Consider the following 21,709-nt stretch of genomic DNA (forward strand, 5'->3'; position numbering starts at 1 on the left):
CAGCTCCAGGTCGGTGCACACCTGCGATGTTTTTCCCCGTGCGAGCAGGTCACTTCTGCTAAACGCAGCTCCTGGTCCATCGGCTGCGAGGTGCCGCGTTGAGTCTTCCCGTTCCAAGACAGATCAGGCCAGTTAATTGAGTATTTTTAATAACTCAGGAGAGGCTGCAGAGCGGCCCGTCCCCGCCGTCTGTCACAGCTCGGGGGGCGGGGCGGGGAATGGCGGGGCGGTCACGTGGCCGGAAGGCGCGCGTTGCCATGGCGGCGGCGGGATGGCGCAGCGGTTCTGGGTGCTGCGCTGCTGCTCCTGCCGCCGCTTCCAGGTGCAGCAGGTGGGTGCGGGCAGGGCCGGGGGACCGGGACCGGGACCGGGACCGGGCCGAGACTCACCCCCCTGTGCTCTCCTAGGCCAAGCGGAGCGGGAAGTGGAGCTGCAGCGTGTGCGGCCAGCGGCAAGCGGTGCAGAAGGTGAGGGGCCGGGGTGGGGTGAGGCACGGGGGTTGACAGTGGGGAGCCCCGGGGGTGATACAGAGCCCTGTGGAGTGGTACAGAGCCCTGTAGGGTGGTACAGAGCCCTGTAGGGTGGTACACAGCCCTGTGGAGTGGTACAGAGCCCTGTAGGGTGGTACACAGCCCTGTGTGGAGTGGCAGTGGGGAGTCCCGGGGGGTGGCAGTGGGGAGCTCAGCGTGGCATTTAGCCCCACACAGGACATCACGCACTCAGCCCTATGTGCTCACTAAAATTCACGTGTCAGTGCTACCTGGGTGAAGCCTTGCTTTGTGCTGTTTCCTTCTGGCTGCTCCTTAAGCCTTGTTTTTATTTTAATTTTTTTTTTTTTTTTCAGATTTATGGCCAAGGGTCTGGCCTGGACTGTAGACACCATGTCCAGAAATTAAACTTGCTGCAGGGCGAGGCAGAGGAAGCGATTGGTCAGACATATCGGTAGCGTGTTTAATCTTTATTTGCGTGTCTTCACACACTGGCTGCCTGTTACATACCCTGTTGCCCTGAAAATAAGACAGAGTCTTTCATTCATTTTTGCTCCAAAAGATGCTTACTTTTTTACATGTGTAGCTGCCTGGACGCTATTTAAATTGACTTTTTTGTGAACAGTAACTAGGGCTTATTTTTGGAGTAGGGCTGGTATTTCAAGCATCCTCAAAAATCCTGAAAAGTCATGCTAGGGCTTATTTTCAGGGTAGGCTTTATTTTCAGGAAAACAGAGTAATTTGAGCTCACAGGAGGGGTTTCTGTCCTGTTGTCATCACCTCATAGGACTAAACTATTTGTTTGGTTTAGTGTCCTGGTGTGTTTCTTTTGACAATATTTTTTTTCAGACAACTTTAGCTGATTAATAATTTGTAGTGGTCAAGTTTTTACCCACTAAAATGTATGCAATAGGGTTTGGATTTGTTTTGTTTTAATTGGTCTTTGTGATTTACTGTTTGATGAGATGACTGGAGATGGTGACTCGTTTAGTTCAAGCATTTGAGTGTAATTCCTGTTGGGCTGGAAAATCTAAGTAGCACTTTCCTGTTTATTTCATCCTTAAATCTGTTTATAAATTGCCGAATCCTGAACTGGTCTTGAACTGGTCCAGCTTCCTTTTCACTCAAGGTTATTTTCAGAAATCAGTCAGAACTAGTTAGATAACTTCGTTGTTTATGTGCAGTGCTTCAGGGTTAAACTTCAGGAAGAAAACACATTGTTTGTTCACTTTATCAAAATGGGTTCCTATTTCTATTCTCAAAACATTGTGCAATTCAAAACATCGTGACATAACTTCCCTTTTTCTTTGGTTGCTTGGGATAGAATTAGTGGGTTTAAGCTCTTGTCCCAAAAGACACGCTGTTATATCCCTAGTTATGTTCAATTAGAATTTATCATTTCATGATTAGCGGCTTTGTATCAAACATGCTACTCTATTTGTATGGAGAGAATGAGGGCTACCCCCTAACTAGACATTTTCAGCTATTTGGACAATATATTTTGCAAATCCTTCATTTGACATCTGCTTTTCTCTAAATCCTTTTTTTTCTCTGACATGCCACCTATCCGGTGTTCCTGTCCACGCTTTCCACCCAATCCCCTGTGCAATGACTAGGTGTTTTGAAAATGATAAATTGACAGAAGTGTCTTCTAGCTTAAACATCTATTTTAGGTGCGTAGAAGAATCTGTAAATGCCAGAAAAAATAGAGCAGCCCAACATGAAGACAGTTTGGTCCAGCAGGTAAGATACCTATAAAGCTGATGTAAATACCAACCTATACTGGCTGAGGTGAATCAAAGTGAAATTGGTGATCGCTTTATACGGGCTCAGAGAGCTGAAATAGTGTCCGATCAGAGAGGCACCAGCAGAGAGAATGAGATGTACACAGAAACTCTGCCCCATGGGCATGCTGGGAACACAATACAGGAACATGTGCTAAACTGACTTGCGATTTGAAGCATTCAGCACATACATGACAATGCCAAAAATGAGAAGCCTGTATTTTGCTGTTTTCAGTGATTCTCTGATATTGTAGGAGGGAACGGCAGAAGTCAGTCGCTGGAATAAATACCTGGACAAGGACAGTGAAGATCAGGAAGATGGGCAGGAGGAGGCAGAAAGACAACCGGTCTGTTCCCAGAGGAACAACACTGTGGAAGACCAAAGGTACAGAACGAATATTTTTTCTTCTGTAATTCCTGCCCCTGAGTGGTGACATTTGGTTTGGAGGTGTGGGAGGTAGCTCACCTCTGATAGCTGAACAAAGTACAGGTTGCAATGTACAACCTGACCTGAGCAGGGGTTTGGTATTTGGGGGTAAAACTTCTCAAATTGCTAGAGCCATGCATTTTATAAATGTTTGTGGTGATTTGTGGAAGAAAAAAAATCACTGTGGAGCTAACCTGTCCTCTTTGTGAATGGTTTTGTTGGCTAGAAAACAGCAGAAGAGCTTCCGCTCCAGAGATGCTCAGGAGTATGCAGAGGAAAATGGAGATTTCCAGCTTGCCTACCGAGCCAAAAAGGTTAAAACCTCTGAGGTATTTTAGTTGCTGAAGATGCTTCCTACCAGTAAAACAAAACAGTCTTCTCCTGACCTCTTTCGTGTCATCATAATTTTGATGTTTTATGAGTCTTCCTCTGCTCTTCTGTTTGAATGACTGAGGAAAAGAAAAAACTGTGTCAGGAGTTTCTGTCTGAAAGGTTTGTGTCAGCTGGTGTAAGCAGAGTGGTTGAGCTGGATTCTCCACCAGCACAGGTGCAAACTACGCTGCTTTGCTTTATGGCGCAGTGGCACCTGTGTAGTATGTGGTTATTATGGGATTACCTGGGGTGCCAGTGGAGTTGGGCTGAGTCTCCACAGCCCAGAGGTTCCACCCAGTGCATCAGCCTCAGCTCTGCCTCAGGGGGCTGCTGAGAATTTGGGTGCATTTGAAGCACCTCAATGCTCCTTTTTTGCCTGCTTCTATGCAGCTTGGCTATGGGTGCTGGATTTATAACCAAGCTCTCTTTCTTCTTACAGCGCAAGAAATGTTTAGTAGCTGTGCATGCTCAAGATGATGGAGACGTTTCTGGAGTCAGTGTGGTTCCTGCTGTCAGTGAGTCTGTAGTGCCTGAGGAGAATACACAAACCCTAATTGTTTGTACCAAACCCTCCAAGTGGGAAAAATTTCTCTCATGTTCTGACAACTATAGTGAAGATGCTGCCAGGGTCACCTTGTCACCACAGGAGGGCAGTGGGAGGTTGAGGCTACACAGCACCACTGCAGCAGATGCTGGTATGACCAGCAGATGCTCAGAAAAGGTTGGAAGAACTCTACCTCAAGGTACAGGTTTTGAATTTAAAAAGTGCGTTGCTAGCACTGAGCAGCTCATCTCAGAACTGCCTGGCCCCATGGTGCCCAGCATCAGTCACTCAGTTGAGAAGAATGTGTTCAAAGAACCTCAGAGCCAACTGGTAAGGGCAGGAGCTGGTGTCTTGGAGACCACTGCAGGAAGGTGCTGCTTGGACAGCCCCAGAAGGACAAACACCCTCCGTAACCCAAAGCCCAGTAGTGTTTCCTATGAACGCCTCTTCTGCACAGGTGAGGAGTTTGATGATGATCTCTGAGAAGTTCAGGCATCTTTACTGTTACTTTCTTGTTTTTCCTCTATAGTGTATTTTTTATGTTGAATACTGACACAAGTTTGACCTGAAGATGGTTTTACTGTGAGCCTTACAGAACTGCACTATTAAATGTTTACTTGCTCTATGGCTGTGTCTGGGGAAGGGGTACAAGGGTGGAAAATATCATCGCAGTGGGCAAGTACTAGGGTTACACTGTTGTCTACCAACTTCATCAGCCAGAAGTAGGTCAGCTCAGGGGGAGAAAGCTCCAAGGATTCCTGGACAGTACAACTGAATTCTGTGATTAATTTCCCATTACAAACTACAGTTCTTTTCCACTGTGCCACCTCTTTGTTTATATCTCCTATAGCAACCCTTTCTTGCAGAGCAGGCTTCAACTGACCCAGCAAAGCATCTGATTTCTCACCAGAAGTATAGCCTTAATGGTACCCTAAGGTGTGTGCAAAAAGGCCTGTACTGCCTCTCGCAGAGGGAGCTGCTTGGTGAAACCATGTTCATAGCAAAGTTCTTTCCATCTTTTAAATAATACAGCTGTGATACTTGAACACTCAGACTCATCACAGGAAGTAGTATTTATTTGTCTTCCGTTCTACAAGCACTTTGGAACAGGAGATAAAACTCTTAGCAGGAAGAAAGATGAACTGCTGAGTAAGTTGTACTGCATTGTTTGCTTTCAGTTAGAAGGAAAGTGCTTTTTGTTACACAGACTACAAGTGAGGTGGCTGCTTGGAATACTGGATGGCATCTAGTGCTGCCCCGATGTCGCCGTTCTTTGTCTGCAGGAGTCGAGTGAGCCATCCACCCTCATCAGAGAAACCCATGGAGAGCATCTGGGACAGAGATTCAATGAGGCGAGGGTCTGCTTCTGTTGAAAGAAGAATGGTTTAAAGTTTTAAGAGGCAAACCAGCCAAGGCTTCAATACCACACAGTAGGCTGGTTGGCACTAATCCTAGTAAATCTAGCATAGCTGGTTAAATGCTAGAAGACATGATCTCCTTTTATCTCAAACATCTGCACTCCTGGGAGACCAAGATACATAACCAGTTAAGTGCTGAGCCAGACTGAGCTGGCCGTGCTGTTGCTCTCAGTTAAGTGGCCTGGTGTATGTACTGGCTCCCACCAGAAAAATGCGGTCCTAAAGTCACAGAATGTCCTAGTCTGCATCCTGCTCTCTTCAAGAATACACGGCAAGGACATGATTTAGGATACTACCTTTTTTCATGTTGCTTGAATGGCATATTAGTCTAAGGTCAGAAGTCTTGTTCAGACTTAGCTGTCCATGCTCACACCTGACTGTCTCTAACAGGGTGCAAGAGCTGCCATACCCGTTAACAAAGTTTGGACAAGTTCAGCTGTAATTTGCGTGACCTTGGTTTCCACCATCTCTAAAAGCAGGTCTGCTCGTGTTGTGCAGGTTGGTAGTTCCCAAGTGAAATCACTCTCAGTTATGAAACCTGCACACATTCTCCTACCTGGTGGGAGATGTGGGTAGAGTGCAGCTTCTCGCAGTCCTGTAGGTCCTGCTTGGGGAGGATCCTGAGAGACATCCACGGAGCTCGGACCCTCTGTCTCTGGCATTTGCAGAGACTGTAGTTCACCTGTGGAAGGATCCACTTCTTTGGAAGATAAGTGGGTCCAGTCCTCATCACCCCCTGAAGAACTGCTGGACTCACTGTGTTCCTGAAATGGAAAGAACAAGGGTCCAGGTGCTGCAGTGCTTTCCAGGTAGGATGCATGCTCCTACTATTTGACTTTCACATAAGAGTTACATCCACAAGAAGTCCCACCACCTTTGCAGCAAACCTGTGAAGCCAAGATGCTGTATATCACTTAATCCACTGACATCTTAATATTCCATCCCACAATGCATGCTAAATGATTATCTACCTTCCTAGTAAAGCCACAGCAAGCTTATTAAATTAGCATCATAGTTCCTGTACCTGGGACTGGAAGCTGCCATCTTCCATTTGTGTGGGCACAGGATCAATTACCATGTCTTGTATCTGCTCTGCAACAGTATTTACTTCTGGAGCAGAATCTGTGTTATTCCAGTCTGGTCTGGTCTGAACATTTTGGTTAAGAGTACTGCTGCTCGCCTCAGCACTGTTCTTCTCTTGATTGGGAGAAGCAGGAGTCACTTTGCTTCTCTGTCCTCCATGTTCTACATCAATATCAACTTCAATACCTAGAAATGCATTTGAGATGGAGAAAGTATTACAGATAATTTTCTAAAGCACAGTCATAAAAGAGCACAGATCAAGCCTATTCTAAATGCTGTAAGGTTTCTGTAATCCTACAGTTTGCAACATGACAAGTAGGATTTAAAACGCAAAGCATTCTTCAAACAAATAGTTAAGCACCATGTTCCTCTAGACAGACACGCCATGCATTCAGAGGGTCAGCGCACAACTGCCCACATAAGCCAGGCAAAATCTTGAGTCACCTCTGACTTCAAATTAGTATTACAGTGGTGACACGTTAAATGACATCTTCTCTCATTTCCTTCCGAAGGTGGCCTCTGAAAAGGTACCAAGTGGCTGTTCTAAGCCCAGGCATTACTAGTACCAGGAGTAAATGAAGCCTTCAGAGCTTCATAGAGTTGAGGTAGTTCTGGTATCAGTCACAACAGCTGACTGCTGCTCCTGTTAAAAGGACCTTTAAGCCAGTCTCAGAGATTAGGACAACAAACCATGAAGTCACTTACCCAGGGGGCTCAGAAAAGCTGCAACACTCTCCCCAACATTCTTTAAGAAGGTGACATTGGGGTCCTGAGGCTGGCTGTTAGTAGAAGCTTCTAGAAAAACAACTTCTGTTAGCACACATAGAAGCTCAAAGGGAAAGAGCATCTACAATGTATCCCCGAGATCTTGGTGCTTGTTCCCTGTCACTCACATACACTGCAGAACAAAGGCAGTACAGTGACAAAAACTCTGAGCTACCTCTGGAACAGAAAACCAGTGGCATTAGCAATGTTAAGGCTCATTAGTCATGCTGAAAGGCAGATCTGGAGCAGTGACATGCTTGACCCAACAGCTCAGCTCTGTTTGGTTCCAGATAGCCTCTCCGCATCCTCATCTACTGCACAGGCCCAGGCATGCCTCACAATAAGCCCTCTCTGCACTGAAAGGTGCTAATTACACTTCAAGCAAATTCATTTAGTTTCTATGTCTACTTTTCCACCCACATTCCACCCTGTGCTGCACAACCTCAGCTAATGTGACTCCACCACCCCCTTCACCAGGGCATCTCTTACCTTCCGCAGCGGGTGGACTGGATGCTGCACCACCAGCTTGGGCTTGTTCAGAGTTTGGGCATGGAGCTGCAGGGCCAGGATACCCCCAGCAGTGCATCCATGGGAAGGGTGGAACACCATGCCGCATTTTACGGAGCCAGCGTCCTCGGGGAAGCCACTGTAAAGGGTAATGTCCACGTCACTGTTCACACAGCCAGATTCTGAGTAACTGAAACTTATGACTTAAATTTGAGTAATATCCCATTCACTGGTTCCCCTCCATAGATTTTGCTCACCTCAAATGGATTTAGCAGTGGACTTTGAAACATCACCATGTTGTGCTCCTTGTGGATACCTTTACCCTCACAGGTGCTGCACAGGTCGTAGTCTGGACAGACAGTGCACTTGAACCTGGCACCCACCACCGCTCCTTCGCAGCCATCGCAGATGACATTGGGGTGCACCATGTCACGGGGAGGCTCCTGGCTGCACTGCGAACGATGTTCCCGCCTGCACTCCTTTTTCTCTATTAAGGAGAGGAAACTTTGCATCAATAATGAGGTTACTATTTAAAGGCTGGAAATCAGGCAGAGGAGAAGGAAGCACAAACAGCCCTTGTCAGAGCAGTATTGACTTACTAGGTCAGTTTATTTTTACACTGGCTGCCAAACAAGCTAGAGGCATGTAAGAGAACTTAAACCAAGTGCAAAGGGGTTTCGCAAAGATACCTGCTCCTCAAAGAGAGCATACCTTATCCTTAATAGTCTCTTGGCATGTTTATTTTAGATTAGTATTGCACTACCCCATTTGGCTTCTCGTCCCACCTTCCTAAGTGCTGCAAGAACACAATGTTTCTGGAGAGGTAGTTGGGAAGAAATGTCAGAAGGTACAACAGATGACAATGGGGTCAGCAGCACAGTCTCATTAGATGGGCTGCAGATTAAGCTTTGCAGGTGTTTCTGTGAACAGAAGGGACTAAGCAGCAACGATGCATTGAATAAGCTAGAATTAAAGCTTCCTAACACACTGTTGTGAATATTAAGATGCCGGTGTCAGGCCAGCGTTTCCAGGGAGCCAGCACAACAACAGTGGCTTGCATTGGGCCAGCTGAGATGACGGGGCAAGGAGGAAACTTGTGATCTGTTTACCCCACACCTCAGCAGGGAGGATTTATATCCTGGCAAACTACCCTGCCCTTTATTTAACCTCCCCTCTGAGGGCTGCAGGTTACACCAGGCCCTTGAGGACAAAGGGAAGGGCTGGTGCTTGTTCTGCCTGTTCCCAGAGCCCTGCCAGCCAGCACACCGTGCTCAGCCGGAGCCCCGCTGCCACCCTTCGAGCTGTGCAGGTACCTTTGATGTAAACACGAAAGATGCCGTCCTGCACGTAAGGCATCGCCATCTCCAGCTCCTCGTCGGTGGAAAAAGCAATCAGGTCCCCGTCTTCATCTGAGGAGGGTAAAGTGCAGGATTAGTGCCCGGCGAGGTGTCACAGCAGGCAGCGAACCCGGGAACGGCGGGGACAGCCCGGGGGCTGGGCAGCCCCGCGCCTTTCCCACCCCAGGGCCACCTGTCTCGGGGCCTGACCCACAGAGGAGCCCCCCGGCCCGCTCACCCTTGTAGTGCATGCGGAAGGCGGGCGGCGGCCCGGCCCGCAGCAGCCCCTGGAAGAGCTCGGCGACGCGGTCGTGGATGGCCTGGTAGCGGGCGGGCGGCGGCAGGGAGAAGCGGCGGATCTCGCGGGCCGCCTCCTCCTTGCCCAGCAGGTAGGCTTTCACCGTCAGCGCCGCCATGGCTGTGGCGCAGCAGGAATTGCGGTCGGGAGCCGAGAGGGAGGGACAGCGGGCACAGGCGGTGGCGGGGCAGGAGGCGGCCTGTGCGCCGCAGCCTTATAGCGCCGCGGGGCGGGGCCCGCTCGGCTGCGCGCTCGCCCCGCCCCCAGGGATAGGCCCCGCCCCCGGGTCCCGGGTTAAGAATGCTCCGCCCTCGGCTCCTAGGCTCCGCCTCCTGTGGACTAGGCTCCGCCTACCAGGCTGAGGGTTCGGGTCCCGTTCGCCCCCACACCGTGGGCACGACTCGCTCTTCATGTTGTCCAGCGCAATGCGGTAAATGTTCACTGGCATGTTTCGTGCCGCCAGAAAATCTGTGAATGCCTGGCAGTGGCTGCGTTTGCTATCTGCCCTGCTCACCCCCTCTGAACAGTACCTGTGCGGGGGTTTGCGCCCCTCGCTGCGGTCAGGGCAGTGACAGGGGACACAGCGGTTTGCGGTGCTGAGCACAAAAGCATCTGTGGTGCCTGAGCAGGGGGGAGCGAGTGCGGTGTCAGTGCTTTCTGGGTAGCTGCACCACCTCCAACACCCGTGGGTGGGGAGACATGACCACAGGTCTGCTGTGCGCCATGGGGCGACCCCAAACGAGTCCCCATTGCTACCTGCAGCAGCAGCCACTCTTAGCCAGGGCATGTGCTAACGCAGCTCCCAGCCATTCCTCTCCACCTTCAGCATCGGGGCAAGCAAAGCCCAGCCCAGGCAGCCCCATGGAGGTGGGGAGCCGTGTGCCTGCCCCGCTCCTGCCGCACTGGGGGGACCCGTCGGAGGGTTCGCATGCTCAGCGTGGCAGGAATAAATAACTCTTCAGCTCATGCTCTTCCCTGAACCCGGTGTTTTGGAAAGGGGTCTAAAAATAAAGATACTAGTATAAACACAACTGACATTAAAGAGGATGTTCTGGGGGCTTTCCAAGTCGGCTGGCAGCAGTATTTTCTTGCAGATCAGATAGAGTTGACAGGCCTCTTAATCTGGCCACAGGAGAGTCCAGCTGGCAGAACATACCATCTCCACCATCCAAGTGTAATTAAATAAAGATGGATCAATGATTATTAGGTTCCTTGTTGCTGTTAATTTCCTCTCACCCAAAGGCCTGACCACTCTGACTCCTAGTGACATATTTCTTGGTTTAGATTATAAAACCTAAGGAGAAACTGTGTCATGATTTATCATCTTCTGCAATCAAGAGAAAGATAAGTTTTAATTTTCATCATGGAGATTTTTTTTTTTTTTACCTAAAGTATCCATGTTAGAACACTTGACCTTCTGTATAGATAAATCTTTGGCATATGTGTGGCAATTTTAAAATCATTACACTTTTCTGGAAAGTAGTATTTACAGTGAAAAGGGTTGCCCTTTTAGCTTAAAGAGTTTTCTAGGAATTTCAATATCCAGGTATGACATGGCAAATATTCCACCATGAAGTGATGAGTTAAACTTTAAACATATGCAGAGTTGGGTTTAAGCATGAATGACGCTGTACAGGGAATGATTCACCAGGTTTTACACTATGAGATATCGAAAGGTTTGGGTGCACAGCAAAGACATATTGCGCTCACCTTCCCTTTCACCTCTTTCTTCTGTGTATCCTTATTTCTGAAAATGTCAGTGAAAGTTGCTGGCTTGACATCATTGGATTATGGTTTTTGTTCCTGAAATCAGAAGAGGAATGGCAGGGCATGCAGTATGGGACACTCTGCCATTGTCATACCTGCCTTGCCAAGCGTCACCTCCAGCACGTCCATGGCGTGTCCTATTTCTGAGGACCCCGATGGCCAGTTTTGGTCTCGTTTGTAGAGCCAGAGACTTGTCTTTTGGGACCCAGCCTCTGCGCATTCATTCCTCAGGCAGTGATCTGCTGCCAACCCAGCCAGAACCAATCCCCCATTCCCCTCTCCATCACTCTGCCTGGGTGTTGGAGGCACAGTGGGTTGTCCTCATGTTCCTGGGTCTTTTCAAGCCAGTTGTGTGTCCACATTAATTAATGCATTTATAATTATCAGGTGATTCACCCAATTAAAACTAGAAATCTAAGGCTTCCTCTGTGTGAACTTTAATCCAGTTGGCAAATATGGAAAGGGCCAAAAGCCAAAGGGAATTTCCCTTCTCCTGGTGGGGAGTGCTGAGTCACGCTCAGCTTTCTGGTCATTACATCATTCACTTTTACAAAACATAAGGAAAACAAGGCTTTCACCAGCCTGCTGTGAGCTTAGCTCACCGATCACGAGACGGGGGTGACTCAGTGAATCGTCTCCCCCTCCTCCTCCTCCTCAAGGTCAGTGATTTCCTCCCAGTGAGCCCTTCTCCAGCTCAAACCTCAGTGTTTCCTATTGCTTCCAGCCCTGGGACGTGCCTCTCAGCCCCCTGGAGAGGCCATGTGAGCAGCTGTGCTGCATTCCCACGTGTTTTGTGTGTATATATATGTAATTATGTTTTTCCTTCTGTTTGCTGGAGGATCTGGGTTTTGGCATTCCTGGTGTGAAGCCCTGGTTGTGTGGATGTTTTCTTATGGTTCTTTAGGAATCACATAGTATCACAGCAACCCTGCCCAAAAAGTGTTTTGTCAGTCTTAGCTTCTGAGCAGCCAGCTACACAGGGATATAGCAAAGGAACAGCAGAGGGGATGGGAAACAAAGCTGCTCAAGTTTAAAATTTCAGGGTTACAGAGGAAAGGCTCAAAAAGGAGCAGTTAGTATCCCTGCAGTGCTCTGCTTTCTCTCTACACCCACTTTCTGCTGGGAAGTGTTTAAAAATAGTTGGTGAGATTCTTGCTTTGAGGACACGATCACCAGAAATTCTCCTTATGTCCAAGCTTTTAATGTTTGCAGTAAAGTCCTGGTGGGATGAGGGTGGAGGTGGGGAGTGTTCCCAGTCTTTTCCTGGCTCGCAAACCACAACAGAGGCTGAGGATGATTTTCCAGAAGGAATATTTCCCAAGCCATCACTCCAGCCTGCGGCCCCATCGCTGCCCCCGCACTCCCGGTGGGCAGTGGGAGGGAGGGTTTGGGAAGCACCCCCGGCCCTGGCAGCGTGTGGTGATGTGGGGCAGCGGGCAGGTGCTCAGCGGGCTGGACCGGCTGCCACGGTGCGCACGCTGTCACGGTGCCACATGCTCCTTCCAGAGGCTTCTGGAGAGGCGCAGGATCCTCGGGACACATCAGGTCAGATGTTGGTGACTCAGCCCGGTCCCGTGATGGGCTTCCTCCTCCTCCAGCCCATCACAATCGCTGTTCACCGCCCCGGTGCACAAACCCTCCTTCCGCCACAGCGCAGGCAGAAGCGAAAGCTGCGAGTGTTTTGCTGTCTCATTTTGGAGGCTGAGTTTTCCTGAGGGTTGGCTCTGCCACGCCAGGTGTTTACACAGGCTCAGCACCATTGCTCATTGGCACGATGTGAAACTTTCAATGGCAGAAAACTCTGGGACAGTTTTTTCATTAACACAGCAGAACCAATAGAGAAAACAGGTGGAGAACAGGCAAAAAGTACAAGCACACTATGGGTACCATGCAAATATGTAAAGATTTTGTGTTCCCAAAGGTGAGAAACAACTTTTTACAACCTACACTAATTGCTTGGGGTGAGTGTTACTTTGAGGACCCGACTTGCAGCTTTTGCCCTGAATTAAAGCATCAAGGTGTCAACACATGGAAGGCAAGCGCCCTGTTGTGATATTCATTTCTCATGCTAAGGAGAATTTGGAAACATTTGTACTGCCATGAAACAAGCCCTGGTGTTGTCTGAACACATCAGCCTGTGAAACACACAGAAAATGAAGTTACTTTGGTTTATGAGAAAATAGCAAGAGCTCTTTGTTTAATGCAGCCTGGGAAGGATGGAGGCTGACCTACTCACAAATGGGCCAAACTCCAGAGCCAAGCTCCTTAGGAAGCCTGATAACATCAGCTATAAATCTGGATTACATTTTGTATCTAGACCTAATAAATGTTTTATCTTTCTAAATTTTGTAATAGCTTCAGGACCTGTGGATCACTATCAGAGTGCTTTGGGAGGAAGGTCCTAATTTCCGCAGCGTGCTCAGGCTTGCCAACATCAGCTGTTCAAAGATCATGAGATCCCCTTAGAAACCACCTTCTCTGTTTATTTGCTGCTGGTGTTTTGAGTCCCTGCAGCTCATATTTTAAACTTTGCTCTGCAAAAGGACCAAGGCTCAAAACTTGCTTCTTAAAAAAAGAATAAAATCCAAAACTGGATAAGAAGGAGGGACTTCAAGAATAAAAGGGAACTTTGCAGGTCTGATATAAAAACTGTGAATACTGGTCATTTTGCTTCATCCCTTCCTTTTTCCAAGGGAGCCCAACGTTTTTGTCATGTGGGGACAGCATAAAGCTCATTCATTTATTCAGAATTTTATTAAGACAAAGCATAACAGCAGAAATTAGATTAAGCTTTATCTTTGGGAAAGAGCCTAATTAATAGTCTTGGAGAAATTATTAATGTGATTCTGTTCTTTTCTGCTGCAGATGCACCGCATATCCCAAGCGGTAGGAGCGTTTTGCACATCCAAAAATAAACACCCAACATCTGATGCACTAAAACATGTCACGTTATTGCTGTAAACGCTTTAGTGACAGTAGGATTTCACACGCCTTTCCCACAGGCGGGTCTTACTCGGCTGCTGTCTCTGGAAGGTTTTTGCCATTAATTTCTGTGAACCATCGGCTGGCTCCTGGGTTTAACACATAGGTTTAAAGTGAGAAAGCAAGCATGCTGGGTGGGACAGAGCTTCTGGGGCTTGTTTGCTCTGCTCTAATGGTGGAAATGCTGCTGGTGGTGTGGTTGAGGCTTTCCCTGCAGCCCAGGAGCAGGTGCAGGTGGGTGTGCTGGGTGGGGGTCTGAGCCTGGGGACGTGGCTGCTCTTTGTGGAGCCAATCAAACCCCCGAGGGCTCGACTGCTCTGAGACATGGGCCGTGCTGCTGGCTCACCATCTGCAGGAGATGGTCTCTTGGGCAGTGCCTTGCAAAATCCAGGTGAGGAAGCACAGATCCAGCCTCCCTTGTTTTGTTTTCAGTATTCCCAAGAGTGATGTTCAACGCATTTACCTAGTCAGTGTGAGCAACGGTCTGTGCTAGGGCCCCACATCTCCTCACTGGCTTCACACAGGGGACGCAGAAACTTTCGGTGCCATCCTAAGGGCTCCTTCTGCTGATTTCCTTCCCAGATGTTCTCAACGCTGGGAGAGGCCTTTTCAAGATTCGAAAAATGTGGATCAATTTATTAACTAGAGAAGAGTACAGTCAAGAGCACCTCCTGCAGAAATGGGCAATCCTTGCTTTTCCATGTACATGTGTCTTTCAACAAGGCACATGTATCACCCAGAGCACCCCTTCAGCGCTCACCTCTCCAGACGGAAAAGGAGCGAAAGCCTGAGGAGCCCTTTGCTGGTTTTCCCTGTTTCAGGAGGAGTCCCATGTTTGCTGGAGCACTGCCCGGAGGAGATGTCCCCACGGAGCCCAGCGCATCCCTGCATGATGCCCGGTCCAGCTCTAAGGTTGTGCCCGAGCATCACCAAGCGCCTGCATCGCTACTCCTGCCTCTGGCACAGGCACTCTCTAATTGACCCAAACATTTCAGACAACAGACTTTGATCTCTGGAAGCCAGTGCTACAATATTTACACGTCTGAGAAATATTTACTTACTGAAAGAGGTCAGGGGAATGGATGATGATGACTAGCTGGAGAAATTATGTACCCGTGTACGGAGCACATGAGTTGCCACCTCCTGTTTGACCTCACAAACAACTGCAGAAGTAAGTTCAGGCAACAGAGGCACATAAATTCAGCCTTTCAAACCCAGCTTTGCTGTACAGCTCCTTGTGGTCTATAATGAAATAAATCTGGAGCCATTAACAGGAAAAAACACGAGCAAAATAATTTTAAAATCTGATTTCTTCTGTCCTTCATCCGGCCAAGCTGCTTGAGGCTGTAACCCCTGAATGCCAGGTCCTTTGGAGAAGTGATGATGTCCTTCCAGCTTCCATTTGCGATATTCATCCGGCATTGATTTTCTCTCAATAGACATTAAATGCTGTTTCCTTAACCATTCCCTTAACCATTTCTGCAGTAGCAGAAATGGCAGCAAATACGCACTGTGTGGTTATGGGGGCTGCTGCGCCCCAAGCTTGTGCTGCACACCCCCACCAGCTGTGCACACACCCCCACCAGCTGTGCACACCCCTGTATGCAGGGTCATGGGGTCACCCCTGTGCCTGGAGAACAGGAGTTGAGGGGAGACCTTCTCGCTCTCTACAACTGCCTGAAAGGAGGTTGTAGCAAGAGGGGAATTCAGTCTCTCCTCCTGAGTAGAAAGCGACAGGATGAGAGGAAATGGCCTCGAGTTGCACCAAGGGAGGTTTAGATTGGATAATGGGAACAACTTCTTCACAGAAAGGGTTTTCAGGCATTGGAACAGGGTGCCAAGGGAAGTGGTGGAGTCACCATCCCTGGAGGGGTTGAATGGATGTGTAGATGGGGTTCTTGTGGATATGGTTTAGTGGTGGACTTGGCAGTGTTGGGTTAATGGTTGGACTTGATGATCTTAAATGTCTTTTGCAACCTAAATGATTTTATGATTCTACAGGGGCTGAGCACACACCTCCATCCATAGGCACCCATGCACACCCCAGGTGATGGGAGTCATTTCCATACATCCCATCGCAGAGAGGTGCCAACACACAGGGCCATGCACACCCTGCGTGTGAGGGTCGACATGCACAGCCCCATGCACTTATACAGATGCATGTGCACACACCCACACGCAGATGTATGGAACAAGGCACACACATACACACTGAGACATATGGACCTAGACAGACACATGCACAGAGACATATGGACCCAGGCATGCGCACACAGGCATACACACATGCATAGACCCTGCAGGCACACATAGCTGTGTATGTATCTTTGTATGGATATATTTATGTGCACAGGTAGGTGTGTATACATATATATGGACGAACCAAGTCTATACGTATCTACGTTTATATATGTAACTCATGAATGCGCGTACACATGCGTGCACACACAGACACACAGACGCACACACAGACACACACACACAGACACACACAGACACACACAGACACACAGACACACACAGACACACACAGACACACACACACAGACACAGACACACAGACACACACAGACACACACACACAGACACACACAGACACAGACACACAGACACACACAGACACACACAGACACACACACACAGACACACACAGACACAGACACACACACAGACACACAGACACACACACACGCAGACACAGACACAGACAGACACACACACACACAGACACACACACACACAGACACACACACACACACACACACACACACTCACACTCACACTCTCTCACTCCCCCGGCCCGCCGCAGCCCCGCGGTGCCCCGCACGGGGGCGCCCTCCGCCCGCTGCCGCCCCGCCCTTGGCCCCGCCCCCTCAGCAACGCCCTTTGGCCCCGCCCCCGCGGCAACGCCCCTTTGGCCCCACCCCTTTAGCCCCGCCCGCCCGCCCGGCGCGGCCCGGCCCGGCGCGGGCGCTCTCTGCGGGCGGGGGAGCGCCCCGTTCCGCCCCGTTCCGCGCTCACCGGGGCCCCCGGGGCCGCTGAGGCCGCGCCGCGCCCGGGACATGCGGCCGCCCCCGCCGGCGAGGAGGCGATGAGGCTCCGCAGCGGCACGGCGCTCACGCTGCTGCTCGGCTGCCTGTGCGCCCTGCTCTCTCTCTCCTGGTACGGCGCCTTCGGCGGGCACAAAGGTAAGGAGGCTCGGCCGCCTCCGCCGGGGGGGCCTGGGGCACGGCCGCAGCGCTGCCGCCAGGGGTCGAGATGGGGGAGACTCCGGGAGCCGGGCCCGGCTGAACCCCGGGCGTCCGGTGCGATCCGGAGCTGGGGGAATCCTGCGAAACCCGGGGCATCCTCTACGATCGGGACCCGGCGGGATCCTGTGCGCCCCAGACCGGCCCCAGCCTCCGTGGGACCGTGACCCGTGGAACGCCCGGTGCGGCCGTGCCCGTGCCCAGCAAGGCAGGAGGGGCCGGGGGTCCCTGCGCGTCTCCGGGGCGCGCTGTGGCCTTGGGCGCCCGCGGAGGATGGGGGGGCTGTGGACTGGCGGGCGCGTTGGTGTCTTGGCCAGATTGCGTTGGGCTTCGCTTTGGGGATGCACTTCTTTGCACCCCCAAGTTTATGGCGAAAATGTTCGTGGGCGTTGGGAACCACGCAGGTTAAATCCTCGTGCGGAGGTGGTGATGCCAGCAGTCGGGGCAACCGCTGGGCTGGAGGGTCTCAGGGCAAACTAGAGGTGAGGGGAAATAGGAGCAGCCCTGCCCTCCCTGCACCATGCGCGGCTCTTGTGGCTCGATGCTGAGACCCGTAACTTAAGAGCGTGTAGGACGGGTGTGAGGGCTGCTGGCTTCAGCACTTGAATATCGGTGCTGGTTTTGTACCAAGTAGGCGGCTGCAAAGCAGGGGTGCAGGGCCCCATCCCGCCAGTGCTGCAGGGGAATCCCACAGAGATACCGCAGAGTTGCTCGCTGCTGGCTTTTCCTGACAACATAATAGTTGCTTTTCCCCATCCTGTTGTTCACTAAAGCAGTGTGTAGGATTTATTCTGGCCTGAAGGACAATTCTGCTAGTTGCTTCTGAATTGTGTATCTGTCTTATGTATGGGTGCGCTACCTCTCGCACTTGTGCTAGTCACTCAGCTCTAGTTCTTGCAATTTTATAAGTCGTTAAAGGCGGGTGGTCCAGCCGTCCAGCCTTTTCTTCCCACTTGCCATGCAAGCATCTCTCCCTGCTACAGGTGAGAAGCAGCTTTTGCTGAGTGTAAGATGTGACCTGATTGATGGTTTTGCAATCCCTCGGCACACCACGCACGGTCACAAGGTGCAACCTGTGCGTGGTGCAAGGCTGGTGTCAGGGGTGGGCCAGCACCGGAGGAAGGTTTATTGGCTCTGATGGGCAGGATGACATGAGCGCATGTAGGTGCCCGTCCAGCCCAGCCACCCCTTCCCTGGCAGCGGGGTGGGAGCACCTGGGATGTGTCATCTCCTGTCAGCTGCAGGTACCTGGAAGGCAGCTGCCTGGGCTCTTCTGCCTCATTCATCTGCTGAAGGGCTTTCCAGTCGTACCGCTCACATGGTTTAAATCTCAGCAGAGCTGCCTCCCACAGAGGTTGGGATAACAGGCGTTTGTAACACAGGGGTATCACTGGGGGGTCAGTTATCTTCTGCTCATAGGATTTTAACCGGACAAAATATTTGCACAACCAAGTGTTGCTGTGTGCACTTTCAGCCAGAAATGCCAGGCTGTGGTAAGTGGTGCGGGGGCAGAGGGGCGCTCGGGGAGCTGCTTTCTTGTGGTTACTGCTGGGTGGTTGCTTTGCTCGCAGCTCCCTCCTGTAAAGTGAAGTGAAAGCAGCACGTAGTGCTGCACGGGCTCTGAGCCGTCAGGCACTCCTGGGTGGCAAACCCCTCTAGGTAGTTTGTACCATCTGGACTGTGTTGTCCTTTGACTCATTTTTAACTAGTAGCTTTTCCACATTGCTCCTTCAAGTGCCAGAATAATAACCTTGGGTACCACTGTCCCTGTCCTTCTTGGTAGGACCGTCCCTGAGATACTTGTTTTCCTCTGGCAGCAACAGATTGTCACTTGCAAACAGCGGTCGCTACACCAGGTCACAAGTAACTCGGGCTGTGTCAGCACAGCAGGTTTCCGGCTATTATGGTCATTTACGTATCAGGCTGTTATTCAGTGCAGAGCTGGAGAAGACCTTGAGAGGTCATTCAGTCCATCTCCTGCTCCTACGCAGGATCGGTGATAACCAGCCTCTTCCTGACAGATGTTTGTTGTATTCAGTCTTAAAAACCTCCAATGACAGAGATGCCTGAGCTCCCTGGGCAATCTATTTGACATTTAACAGCCTTGCCGTTAGATTTTTCTTATGATCTGAACAAAAATGTCTTTTCCTTCTGCTTGGTTTCATGATTGCTTTTCTTTTTCCATTTATTGGGTGCAGGCAGAAAAGTTCCTTCCTTGCTTCTTTGCAGGAGCCTGTTAGATATTTGGAAGTTACTACCGTATCTCCCCTTAGTCCTTGCCAGTATAGATTGAACCATGCTGGTTCCTTTGATCATTCTTTTTAGGTCACGTATTCTTGGTCTGCAATTGTTACTCTCTTCTGGACCATCATCCTTCATGGAGTGATGCTTAACCTGTGATACAGGACTGAAGCTGCTGCCTTATTTTTGCACTGAAGAATAAGGGATTACTTCAGGTCTTTTACATATAATGATCCCATTTATACATCCCAGGGTGTTTGCTTTTTATTTTTACCACAGTTTTGTTGTTGTTGGGGTTTTTGTTTGTTTGGGGGGGGTGTGTTGTTTGTTTGGTTTGGGGTTTTTGATGTTGTTGCTTTTTCCCATTGACCCTTTAGCCACTCATCTCCAGAACTTTTCCTGCTTTCCATTCCGCATCTTGTATTTGTCTGGTTAACTATTCTTACCAAACCGCATTACCTCACGCTTGCCTTGTTGAACCGTGTCTTTTTTTTTTTTCCAGACTGCTTCATCTAAAGTGTCAGGCTTGTTTTGAATTCTGATCTTGTCCTCGCACAGGCTTGCAGTCCATCTTAGTTTGGTGTAGCCTTCAAAGGCAATCAGGGTGTTTTCTCTGCCATCATCTGAGTCGTGGATGAAAACACTGAGTGGTGTCAGATCTGGGATGGATTCTCTTGGAACCCACTTCTGTGAGGTCCCCGCAGTCTGTGCTGAAAGAGCAATGACCAGGTCGGGGTGGTCCTCCCAGCAGTGCTGTACCCACCTGAAGGTGGCTCAGTCCAGCCCCTGCATCCCTATGGGCATGTCCTGTGAGACGCTGTCAGAGATCTCTGAAATCTTTGTTTCTGCTCCCCTTCCTCCAAGCCCTGGTACCCTGTCGAAGAAAGAAATCAGATAGGTTTGATGTGATTTGTTCTTGATAAACAGAGGTTAGCTCTTGCTCTAGTCCTCTTTATCTTCTAAGTACTTCAACTGAAATTAAACTGATTATTCTGTAATTTCCTGGATCCTCTTTATCCCCATCCCCTTATTTTTCAAAGACAGGCTTTGTGTTTGCCAGTCCTCTGTAACATTAGCCATCCCCTGTTTGCACATGGAGACAATTCCCAGTGATCCTAAGCTCCTCACATCATTGCATTCTGGGGAGGGTGGCAAGGTGTCTGCATTGCATCTGATGGAGAATAAAATGATATTAAAACACCTGTAAAGCATAGCAGAGCCTGTTTGTCTTCCTGCTCTGTGTTGTGAGGACAAAACAATTAGTCGAATGAAAATAAACCAGGTCAAATCAGCTCTATAGCTGCTTTTCTGTGACCAGTGCAGTGTTTGTTTACCCACTAATGGTGTTTTGCTGTGCTGTGGTTATTAGTAAAGTTTTGACCTCGTGGTCTGCGAAACCAGATGCTGCCTCTTTCCAATTATAAATGAGGTTTGAAATAATCTGCTGGAGCAGGAGGAGAGAAGGGCAGCCTCAAATAGCACAACCCGTCACCCGGGTGGCCGATGTCCAGCATCATGGGGCGGTTTGGAGGGGGACCATGTGCTGTGCATCATGGTGGTGGGCGCCTTGGCCAACGTTCAGTATTCTCTCTTTGCTGATTTTAGGTTTAGGTATGGTGTAACTCTCAATAAACAACAGCTGCCTTGGAAGAAGCTCTTCTGTAACCTGCTGTCATAAGGTGGACCTGTAGGGTTTAACTGTGGTGGGCGACCTGCAGATCAAGCCTTTGGGAAGGCATGGGCAGGGTTGGCCAGTAGGGTGTCCAGTGTGGGGGTTATAGGGGGTGTTTTACTGAGGGCTCAGTAAAAACGAGCAGCTTTCATGACTTTAGATAAGTCACAGGTGCAGGTGGGATGAAGGCAAACAATTTAACCTACTTTCAATTGAACTGTGTTTTTTTTCCTTTCCAATGATGAAAACTGTTCAGTTCTTATCCATAATGTTTGTTCTTATCTTGACTGATTGACCAGCAATGTACTGTCTTTCCAGCCCTTCTCTTTTCCCTTTGCAGCCTACTCCAGAGCCAAAAATGCTGCAGGATATTTGGTTTTTAAGTGTTTGGGTTTTTTATTAAATAGGAAATTCTAAACCTGTGTGAACCTTGTAGGAGGCTCCCAATGTGCTACCCCTTGGAAGAGCTGAGTTTTGAGCTTGGGATTGGGTACAGCTGTGTAGCTTGGGGTGGGCTCTGTACCCACACTGCCTGTGCAGGTTTCTCCCAGCAGGTTTTTTCCCACCTCAAATTTTGATGATTTATAGTTAACCAATGCCAGACAGCTCCAGATTTCCATTGTAAACCGCAGCTATGGGCACCTCCATACCTATAGATTTGCCTGCAAAGTGTGGTTGCTCTTTGCATAGTGGCTTCACAGCCCTAACATCATTTTGACCGTGTGGTATTTTAGATGCTCATCCTGTGGGAGCTGTTTTTCCCATGGCTGCTGTGC

General features: G+C 49.6%; 3 protein-coding genes across 5 annotated transcripts in view; 2 read left to right on the forward strand and 1 right to left on the reverse strand.

Moving 5' to 3' along the window:
* The first annotated feature begins 221 nt into the window (after positions 1 to 221).
* On the forward strand, positions 222 to 4,546 carry MRNIP (MRN complex interacting protein). 2 transcript variants are annotated; one of them, XM_082063590.1, is made up of 7 exons: positions 222 to 331; positions 408 to 467; positions 845 to 942; positions 2,162 to 2,231; positions 2,527 to 2,657; positions 2,926 to 3,013; positions 3,511 to 4,546. In XM_082063590.1, the coding sequence occupies exons 1-7, from the start codon at positions 272 to 274 to the stop codon at positions 4,096 to 4,098; spliced, it is 1,095 nt and encodes a 364-aa protein (XP_081919716.1). In that variant the 5' UTR covers positions 222 to 271; the 3' UTR covers positions 4,099 to 4,546. The 2 variants fall into 2 exon arrangements, with proteins under 2 accessions (XP_081919716.1, XP_081919715.1); XM_082063589.1 differs by having other exon boundaries at positions 223 to 331; positions 2,926 to 3,028.
* Positions 4,547 to 4,673: 127 nt separating this feature from the next.
* On the reverse strand, positions 4,674 to 9,223 carry SQSTM1 (sequestosome 1). Of its 2 annotated transcripts, XM_082063587.1 has the most exons (8): positions 8,964 to 9,223; positions 8,702 to 8,797; positions 7,646 to 7,875; positions 7,371 to 7,527; positions 6,822 to 6,911; positions 6,058 to 6,302; positions 5,590 to 5,797; positions 4,674 to 4,981 (listed from the first exon to the last, which is right to left on the reverse strand). In XM_082063587.1, exons 1-8 carry the CDS (start codon positions 9,139 to 9,141, stop codon positions 4,824 to 4,826), a joined length of 1,362 nt encoding a protein of 453 aa, XP_081919713.1. In that variant the 5' UTR covers positions 9,142 to 9,223; the 3' UTR covers positions 4,674 to 4,823. The 2 variants fall into 2 exon arrangements, with proteins under 2 accessions (XP_081919713.1, XP_081919714.1); XM_082063588.1 differs by lacking the exon at positions 6,822 to 6,911 and having other exon boundaries at positions 8,964 to 9,222.
* A 7,495-nt stretch (positions 9,224 to 16,718) lies between these two features.
* Positions 16,719 to 21,709, forward strand: part of MGAT4B (alpha-1,3-mannosyl-glycoprotein 4-beta-N-acetylglucosaminyltransferase B) — a 51,782-nt gene continuing 46,791 nt past the window's right edge. The window contains exon 1 of the mRNA XM_082063684.1: positions 16,719 to 16,960. Within this exon, the coding sequence (XP_081919810.1) occupies positions 16,864 to 16,960 (97 nt within the window). The 5' untranslated portion in view covers positions 16,719 to 16,863. The remainder of the gene's footprint in view (positions 16,961 to 21,709) is intronic.

Source organism: Streptopelia decaocto, assembly GCF_964273445.1.
Source record: "Streptopelia decaocto genome assembly, chromosome: 12".
NCBI lineage: Eukaryota > Metazoa > Chordata > Aves > Columbiformes > Columbidae > Streptopelia > Streptopelia decaocto.